The sequence below is a fragment of the Pinus tabuliformis genome, chromosome 9 (genome assembly GCF_031772625.1).
Source record: "Pinus tabuliformis cultivar Carrire ecotype Pingquan chromosome 9, CPIR1, whole genome shotgun sequence".
NCBI classification, from domain to species: domain Eukaryota; kingdom Viridiplantae; phylum Streptophyta; class Pinopsida; order Pinales; family Pinaceae; genus Pinus; species Pinus tabuliformis.
The window spans coordinates 1,513,277,486-1,513,287,335 of NC_142307.1; the positions used below are offsets into that span (position 1 = coordinate 1,513,277,486).

Sequence of the window (9,850 nt, forward strand, 5' to 3'; positions counted from 1 at the left end):
ATTGAAAAATCAAGGTACATCAATTTTTTTATCTCCTAAAAGGAATAGGGTATCATGGTATGTGATAAACAAATGTGCATGTGTTAAAAAAACCTGCTGTAATTTTTTTTTGAGTGCGTTGGTATTTTTTTAAGGGCTTAAGTAATTTTAAAAATGCATTCTTTCAAACAAGGGCATTGTTCCAAATCCGTTGTTGAAGTTGAGCAATGTAGAAGTCATTATCGAGGCATTTTTATTGTAGACAACCACTATGTTTGTATGTAGATTTGTTTGTTGCGTGGCAGTCAGAAAATGGGAAAATCTAAAAGGCTAAAAAGGTCAAAGTGCTATGAGGATATGTTTGAGATCTTTCTAAATTTTGGAAGTGAAGACGTAAAAGGACACCTTCGCATTGACATTCATAAAAGAATTTATGGATGACAATATGCCAAGAGAGCCAAGGAGACCTCAGACATCCTTGAGAGGAGTTTTGTGTAAGGGGGAGCATTGAAGTTGAAGATAAAGGTGGATCTATAGCACCATATCTACATCGAGATGAAAATTTTATTCAATCCCACTATGCACAACTGCAAGTGGATGAAGATTTAGTAAATTTAGCAAGAGAGTTTGCTAATGAAAATTTGGTGAATCTAGCAACAGAGCTTGCTCATAGAGCCTGCTAAAGACAATGAAGCTGCCAATGTTAGGGTAAATCAAACAATTAATATTTCTGATGTAAACTTTGATGAAGATTTGTTGACTAAAACTGAGTGGATGCATATGATGTAACAAAAACATCATATAGATATGATGCTATTGAGTGAGAAAATCCTACTTGAGCCAGACAACGTGTGTGAAGCAACACATGTCAATAAAGAAGTCGAAGAGAGAGAGAGACAGAAACATATACAAAGATAGAGGCAGAGGCAAAGAAGGAAGCCCACAAAGAGAAAAAAGAGACAAAGGCAGAGGTAGAGAAGGAGATGCAACAAAATGAAGCTCTCATTCAAGAGAAGAAGGACGAAAACCAATGTGATTCTGCAAATGTTTTTAAACTCACCGTTGATTTCCAATGTGCAGGTACACAAAATGATTTTAAAGAATAATTAAAGTTTCTTGAAGCATGACTTGCAACACCATGTCTAGATGAGGTCTGCATAGAAGTTGCGTAAATGAATGTTGAAGACAACATGCATGATGAAGAAATTAATGAAATTTTATGGTATTGGAGTCCTCAAGAGATCATTTTGTATTATGGTCTTATGTTGCAGTAGATTGATGATGAAAAGAGCACTACAGAAGATAATATGTGGCAGAAACCCACATACAAGTCGTTTTTTTAAGAAGTCATGGATATGCTTAGACATCGTGGAAAAAAGGAAGATGTGCACATGAAAATGAAGAAACTGAGGTTTGAAGGATATAACAAAGGGAAAAAACTGAAACAATTTATAGGCTACATGATGTCAAAGAAGAGAAGAAGAAAAGTAAATGTAGTTGAAGCCAATTTTTTAAATTGTAAGCCTAGCTGAGACATATACCAAGTATCTTAATTAAATTTTATGTGGTTGAAATTAAGGGGGAGTGTTGGAAATTCTAATTCCAATCACCTCTTCAGTGTCAGAACTGTCCCTCCAAGTGTTCTAGTTCAGTTTCAATTAAGTCTAGTTTAGTCGAGTTTCACTGAGTCATTTATTACTGATGTTTCCAATGTAATCTTATTTAAGTGATTTGTAATACTGAGAAGAGAAATCCATGTTCCATGTTTTGTTCTCTTCAATTTTTGTCAAGTATTACATCTAGATACACAATGATCATCTCTCAAATAATTTGGATCCCAACAATCTAGATCTCACATTCTAAAAATAGTAAACCACTTCTATTGACCTAACTAAAACAATGACAACTCAAACAATTGAAACACAACTCGACAATCCTATCTCCTTTCTAAAATATTCTATTTCTACATTATTATAACATTTCTTAATATTAATAATAATAATATCACTATTATTATATTAGTACTTATACATAATGATCATCTCTCAAATAATTTAGATCCCAACAATCTAGATCTCACATTCTAAAAATAGTAAACCAATTGGCCTAACTAAAACAATCACAACTCAAACAATTAAAACACAACTCAACAATCCTACCTCCTTTCTAAAATATTCTATTTCTACATTATTATAACATTTCTTAATATTAATAATAATAATAATATCACTATTATTATATTAATACTGAAATATTAAATTATACGCATTTTTTTCACCTCTTAATTAATCAATACATATAATATAATGTCATGTCGTGATGTTTATTATAAATTCATTATTGTTATTAAGTATGTATTTCTCACTTTTTTTTATATAAATTGCAACAACATATTTATCCATTTTATATAAAAAAAAATTGTGATATATATACATTTTATATCAATAAAAAAAAATATGTTAAAGAAGCATATCTCTATATAAAATTTAAATTTTTTACATCTTTATAAAACCTTTTATTTTATGGTTAAATTTAAAAAAAAAAAATAGATATCTATTTTTTATTTATAGAAAAAATCAATTTTTAAATTCCAGTTTTAGCAAGCCTTCAAAATAATTCTAACATCAAGTATATAACTCTACATTTAATAACATTCCATTTAATATTTATCTATTGTACGACCACTATAAGAATTTTCAAACTTATTTTTCCATCATGGAATTTAATAATAATTCACAGGGCGTGTTTTTTTCATCGAACATAAACATGTTTTATGTCGAGTAACCTGTATTTGTCGACAAACATTATGCATTAGTTAACTCTGTAGTTGATCATAGCTTCATATCTACACTTTATCTCCATTTTCTTTTATCACATATAATAATGGCTACTCTATATGGACTACTTCTAAAATACCATTTAAAAATGCTAATTTTAAATTAGTTTGAAAAACTTTACATCCATTTTCGATTTCTGTGGATATTACTCTTCTAAGTATATCCAACCGTGCAATTGTTTCAGAAGGTGTCATCATAATTGGCTCATAGATGTGCAAAACCTTTTTCATGCAATTGTTTCAAAAGATGTCATCATAATTGACTCATAGATGTGCAAAAGCTTTTTTCCACCCATATGGCCTTGTAAATTTGAACTTCTTCTTTCTCATTAAACATGGTTTCGTAAACCTATTTTAAACCAATGCAATTTCCTACTAATAATTATACTAAACCCCATGTAGCATCTCCATGTAGCATTTTTGTTTATGGGATCCATTTCTTAATCGATATATCCAATGAAATTTTCTCTTTAATTGATTTTTATTATATGTGGATTGATGATTAAAAAAAACAAAAGTTGATGCAGGAGCATCCAGCTCAGAAGAGGTAGAGAGTGGTTAACTGTCTGGGTGATTGACATGTGGTTATGAACAGGTGTTGGAACCTGTGTTTTCTTTTTATTATTTAAGTTATTTTCATTTACTGTTAAGTTACACAAGGACAATCGGATTAGGAGCATAAACTTTTTCTGTAGTTAATTAATTAGCTAGCTGTTTACTTTTTGTTTACAAGAAAAAAGAACTGACAAAATAAGTTAGGTACATTCGGTTGACAGTTTCAACTGATTCTTGGAAACTGAATCTCAATTGTAATATTTAAACAACCATGCAAACAGGCGAGGGGTTCGATTTCTTCCCTCAAGATAATAGAGAAGAATAGATAATCTGGAAAACAAAAATAGAAACCAGAAATTATCTGTCTGCCAAGACCTGTAGACTATTTTAGTCATTTTTCCTTATACTGAGAAATTACGTGTGAAATTTTCAGTTCGAATGATATGTAACAACCATGTGTGCATGATGATTAAAATGATACATATGAGAATTGGAATCTATTGAATGTGTGACAGTGTGTGGAAAAGAAATAGAAATTTGTTTTTTTTTCTCCTTGTGTTACTTATTGACAGGAACAGAGTAACGGAGCGAGGTCTACAACCATATAACATACGGAATAATTTTCTATTCGACACAGTCAGGAAAACCAGAAGGAGCATTCTACTAATTACCAGGTGAGTCCATGTCACGCTGAAGCAAATATAATTTTCTTTCACAAATCTACGAAAAGCATTCTTGCTTATTTTATAAAAGAACAGAGTTCATCCAGAGTAACAAACAGGAAGGACGAATATATTACATAACCCGAGTCAGGGTTCGAAAAACTAGTGAAACCATCTAGTTGAACAAAGAAACCTATGAACATCTAAAACATAGCGACTTTCCATTCCTGTGAAAGACTTGCAGCCTACAGGCGCAACGAAACAATAGAATCGACAGACAGGAACTCTGAACATAGGACCAGACATGGGACTGAAGGGGAAGGCAACCCTACCGTAGGGTTTGAAGTTCAGCAAGAACGAGCCGGGGTTCCAACTGACGGAGGGAACCTACACAGAAACAAACAACAATAAAATAGCACGGATTAACAGGAATCGATAGCAAATGAAGAACGAATAAACTGTGAAACAGTTAGAGTTAAATATTTGGAGTGAAACTCACCAAGAAGTTGGGAAAAACAAGAAAAGCCAGGGTTTCGAGAAGCCATGATTCCTGCTCACAAATGGGCAGCGAAGGTTAGAATGGCAGAGTAAAGCGGCGAGGTTTGAAACTGGAGGAGAAGAATACCTGTTTGTCTCCGTAGACTGCCCCGTCGATAAGGAAAGCTCGGATTGGGCGTGCCTGTAAAAGGAATCGACAGTTGGTCGAAGTTAGCCACAAGAAACCTCACCAAAGAACAGAAAGCATAGCTAGAGGCGTTTGAAACGAGAAGAAACCTGAATACACAGGAGGAAGCTTACCATTGCTGGAGGAAATGCGCGGGTTTGCACAGACCATCTCGCCCGATTCAGAAAACCAGTGACAAGTTCCAAAACCCTCCCAACACATTGTCGGTCGGCATAACAAAGCAAATAACGCCAGAGCAGAAGTTACAAACAGGGAAAGAGCACATAACCCGGAGCGCATTGGATACCCAGACCTCGAATGGAGAAACGTTTAATGTGAAGTCAGTTGCCGCGAAAACCAAAGGTCGGATGTACATCCACCTTATTAATTATTGTTGACGTGTAATAAACCACAAGCCAAGCACAGTTGGAGTCCACACAGTGGAGTTGGCAGCCCCGTGGACATATGTTTAATTTATGGTTGTTTTAAATTGATTTATCTGAAGGTCCTTTTAAGGGTTTTCGTCAAATTCGTATCAGAGCCGAGTTGTAGGGAACAGAAATAAAATGGAGGCTGGCAGGAGAGGAAGAGCCATTCGCAGAGCAGCGGAAGACGGACTGAGGGAAGAAATTCGGGTCTTACATGAAAGATTAGCAGCGGTAGAAGCCGGGGAAAGAAGGAACCCCGCAGATGACAGTGATGAAGATGTGGCAGAACCGGAAGATGAGTTCGAAGGGGTGACACCTGAGCTCCGGTTGTTGAAATCGGTTTTGCTGTCCAGTCATAAGCCAAAACATGAACTGTCCACTTATGATGGGAGTCTGTCGGCGGACGTGTTGCTAGACTGGTTGAGTGAAGTAAAGAAATACTTTGAATTTGAGGAAACCAGTGAGGACAAGCAGGTGAAGTTCGCTGCCACGAAGCTGAAAGGACACGCATCCTTGTGGTGGGATAGCATTCAGGCAGAAAGAAAAAGGTTACATAAACAGCCTATAAAGAAGTGGGCCAGCATGGAGGCAAAACTGAAAGAGAAATTTCTACCAAAAGACTACTAGATTATGTTGTACAGACAGGTACAGAATTTGAGGCAGAGAGGAATGACGATTAAAGAGTATACTGAAGAGTTTTACAAATTGAATCTGAGAGCAGGGTATATGGAGGATACCCCCGAGAAGACAGCAAGGTTTGTGAATGGACTGAGAGGGGAGATATTGGATGAAATTGGTGTTCTCTCCCCCAGAACTTTGGACGAAGCATATCAGTTTGCTTTGAAGGCAGAAGAAAAAATAAACAGGAAGCAGAATGCCAGAAGAGGGGGTGGATCTGGCAGAGGAAAGGGAAAGACCTTTGGCCGGGGCAGAGGTACAGGTTCCAGTGAAGAAGGTAGTGGTTCCAAGTCTGCAGGAACAGCAGAAAAGAACAACAGCACTAGAGGGGGACGACCATCCCAGCGAGGGCGAGGAAATGGTCGGGGCAGAGGGACTGTCCAGTGCTATCGGTGCCACAAGTGGGGGCACAAATCGTATGAATGTCCTGAAGGTGAACCAACAGGTGGAAGAGGAGCCTATGTTGCCCAGCCGGAGGAGGCAGAGATACCGCCACAGGAAGTAGAGAATGCACCGGAAACCGGTGAAGCATTGGTGCTAAATAAAGTGCTGTTGAAACCAGCAAAGGAGGTGGTGGACCCGGATCAACGGAAAGCTTTGTTCTGGACAGTATGCAAGTCACATGGGAAGTGCTGCAAGCTGATTGTTGACAGCGGGAGTACGGATAATCTGGTGGCCACAGAAATGGTAGAGAAGCTGGGATTGAAAAAGCTGAAACATCCCACACCTTACAAAGTGTCGTGGCTGCAAAAGGGACATCAACTATTGGTTGATGAACAGTGCGAGGTGGAGTTCCAGATTGGCAGGTATAAGGACAAGATTGTTTGTGATGTTATGCCAATGGATGTCTGCCATATCCTACTAGGAAGGCCTTGGCAGTTTGACAGGAAGGTAATTCATGATGGAAAAACTAACTGTTATAAGTTTGTTAAAGATGGAATCAAGCATACACTTGTACCCATCAAAGAGGAAGGTACAGCGGAAGCCAGTGGGGTAAAAGCACTACTGCTGGGAGGAAAAGAGTTCTTAAAACAGATAGAGGACAGTGATGTGAATTTTGCTGTGGTAAGGAGACCATGGACAGTGGTACTGCACACTAAGATTTCGGATTTACCAGAGGAGATACAACAGATGTTACAGGAATTTGGAGATATTGTAGTGGATGATCTTCCGGACGAATTACCTCCCAAGAGAGGCATCAGTCACTGTATTGATTTTATACCTGGGGCGAGTTTACCAAATAAAGCAACTTATCGTATGAGCCCGAAAGATCATGAGGAAATCCGGAAACAGGTGCATGAATTGCTTGACAAAGGGCTGATCAGAGAAAGCAGGAGCCCTTGTGCAGTCCCAACGGTGTTAGCCCCAAAAAAAGGTGGTGAATGGCGGATGTGTACAGATTCGAGAGCCATCAACAAGATTACGATTAGGTACAGGTTTCCATTACCGAGAATGGATGACATGATGGACTGCTTGAGTGGGGCAGCCTATTTTTCGAAGATTGATTTGAAGAGTGGTTATCACCAGATTCGAATCCGGGAGGGGGATGAGTGGAAGACAGCTTTCAAGACAAATGAAGGGCTGTATGAATGGTTGGTGATGCCATTCGGGTTAAGCAACGCACCCAGTACGTTCATGCGACTGATGAATGAAGTACTTAAGGAGTTTATAGGGAAATTTGTGATTGTCTATTTAGACGATATATTGATTTTTAGTAAAACGGAGGAGGAACATTTCCGACATGTGCGGAGTGTCTTGAGAAGTTTACAGCAGAACAAGCTGTTGATAAACCTGAAAAAGTGTACTTTCTTTCAGAAAGAACTAGTTTATTTGGGGTTTGTAATTGCAGAAAATGAATTGAAGATGGATCCGGAAAAGATTGCAGCAATCGTAAGCTGGCCATCTCCGAAGAACTTGTTCGAAGTTCGAAGTTTTCATGGTTTAGCAAGCTTCTACAGGAAGTTTATCAGGAATTTTAGCGGGATCTGTGCACCTATGTTGGACACAATTAAGAAGGCAAATCAGCCTTTTTGCTGGACTGAAGTAGCAGAAAGCAGTTTTCAAACTTTGAAGAAAAAGATCACTGAGAGGCCGGTTTTGAGGTTGCCGGATTTCAACAAACTTTTTCAAGTTCGTTGTGATGCCAGCGGTACAGCCATTGGAGCAGTACTTAGTCAGGAGGACAGACCGGTAGCTTATTTCAGTGAGAAGTTGAATGACAGCAGGCAGAAGTATTCGTCTTACGACAAGGAATTTTATGCGGTTGTTCAAGCCTTGAAGCACTGGAGGCACTATTTGTTAGGAAATGAATTTGTATTGTTTTCTGACAATTCTGCTTTGCAGTATGTTATGCAGCAGCACAAGTTGAACCACAAACATGCAGAGTGGGTGGAATATATGCAGAGTTTCACCTTTGTGTTGAAACATATCAGCGGACAGCCTAACAAGGAAGCAAATGCGTTGAGCAGAAGAGTTTTACTCTTGCAGGAGAGCATGGTGCAGGTGCTGGGTTTTGAGCACTTGAGAGATCTGTATCAATCAGATGCAGAATTTAAGGAGGCCTATGAGGCTTGTCAAAATCCCCTGTTAAGGAATAGTAGTCCGTGGTTGGATTACAATCTACAGGAGGGATTACTGTTTAAGGGAGGACAGTTGTGTATTCCCAATTGTTCAATGCGGGAAAACATTGTCAGGGAGAAGCATAGTGGGGGTCTAGCCGGACATTTCGGTATAGACAAAACAGTTTCACAGGTTGAGCATTTTTATTTTTGGCCGAAATTGCGACGTGACGTGCAGAGGTACGTGAGCAGGTGCAAAACGTGTCAATTAGCGAAGGGCCACAGCCAGAATGCAGGCCTTTATATGCCACTGCCCATCCCAAGCAGACCATGGGATTCGGTCAGCCTGGACTTTGTCTTAGGATTACCAAAAACTCAGCGAGGCTTCGATTCAGTGATGGTGGTGGTAGACCGGTTTTCGAAAATGGCACATTTTATACCTTGCAGGAAAACCAGTGACGCTACTCACGTAGCACACTTGTTTTTCACAGAGATTGTTAGATTACATGGTCTACCGAAGTCCGTCGTTTCCGACAGGGATGTAAGGTTCACCGGACATTTTTGGCGAACCCTGTGGAAGAAGTTGGACACGCAGTTGCAGTTCAGCTCCGCTTACCACCCACAGACTGATGGACAAACTGAAGTGGTGAACAGGAGCTTGGGAAACCTGCTGCGGAGTTTAATTGGCAAAAATTCACGGATGTGGGACCGCGTGCTTGCTCAGGCAGAGTTCGCGTACAACGATTCTCCAAATCGCAGCACGGGTTACAGTCCCTTCCAGATTTTGTATGGCATGCATCCTCGCGGAGTGCATGAGTTACGAGATCTGGGAAAACTCGAAAAACGTAGTGCTGACGGGGAAGACTTTGCCCAAGCAATGAGCGACTTACATGAACAAGTGAAGTTGAAGCTACAGGACAACAGTCAAAAATACAAGCAGCGAGCTGATTCAAGAAGACGGGAAGTTCAATTTAATGTTGGGGATGAAGTCCTCGCACATTTGCGCAAGGAACGTTTTCCAAAACGGGAATATAATAAGCTGAAATATAAAAAGATTGGACCCTGTAAAATCATTCGCAAATTTTCTGCAAATGCATATGAACTGCAGTTGCCACCAGGCATAGGAATCTCGCCTATCTTTAACGTGGCGGATCTATTTCCTTATGTGGCTGATCCTACAGATAACACAACAGTGAGTCCAACACGGGACACGGAATACGATGGAAGTTCTTGGATGAGACAGATGCCCTTGGCACAGCCCCTTGAGATCGAGAGTATTCTCGACACAGAGGTAGCCAGACGCACACGTAGGAAGGAATATCTGCGATATTTAGTCAAGTGGAAGAACCGTCCAATCGAGGACAGTTCGTGGCTTGACGCGACACAGATTCGGAAGGCAGGTTTTTCCGTCGAGGATCTCATGGAGCGGAGCCATGACTTTTTGCCACCCCGGGAGCCTGATGCAGGAGCATCCAGCTCAGAAGAGGCAG

At 39.4% G+C, this 9,850-nt stretch overlaps 1 protein-coding gene across 1 annotated transcript; it reads right to left on the reverse strand.

Annotated features, from left to right (window-relative positions):
- Positions 1-4,360: 4,360 nt before the first annotated feature.
- LOC149154344 (uncharacterized) lies at positions 4,361-5,018 on the reverse strand. The gene is made up of 4 exons (XM_089444120.1): positions 4,831-5,018; positions 4,658-4,711; positions 4,532-4,582; positions 4,361-4,419 (listed from the first exon to the last, which is right to left on the reverse strand). Exons 1-4 carry the CDS (start codon positions 4,994-4,996, stop codon positions 4,361-4,363), a joined length of 330 nt encoding a protein of 109 aa, XP_089300246.1. The 5' UTR covers positions 4,997-5,018.
- Between the last annotated feature and the right edge of the window lie 4,832 nt (positions 5,019-9,850).

What these genes read in the sequence shown, in the direction of transcription:
- LOC149154344 (XM_089444120.1), bottom strand. Translation starts at nt 4,996, where the DNA reads ATGCGCTCCGGGTTATGTGCTCTTTCCCTGTTTGTAACTTCTGCTCTG. An exon ending in GCGCATTTCCTCCAGCAATG is followed by an intron (nt 4,712 to 4,830) that starts GTAAGCTTCCTC and finishes TTCCTTTTACAG; the next exon opens with GCACGCCCAATCCGAGCTTT. An exon ending in CAGTCTACGGAGACAAACAG is followed by an intron (nt 4,583 to 4,657) that starts GTATTCTTCTCC and finishes ATTTGTGAGCAG; the next exon opens with GAATCATGGCTTCTCGAAAC.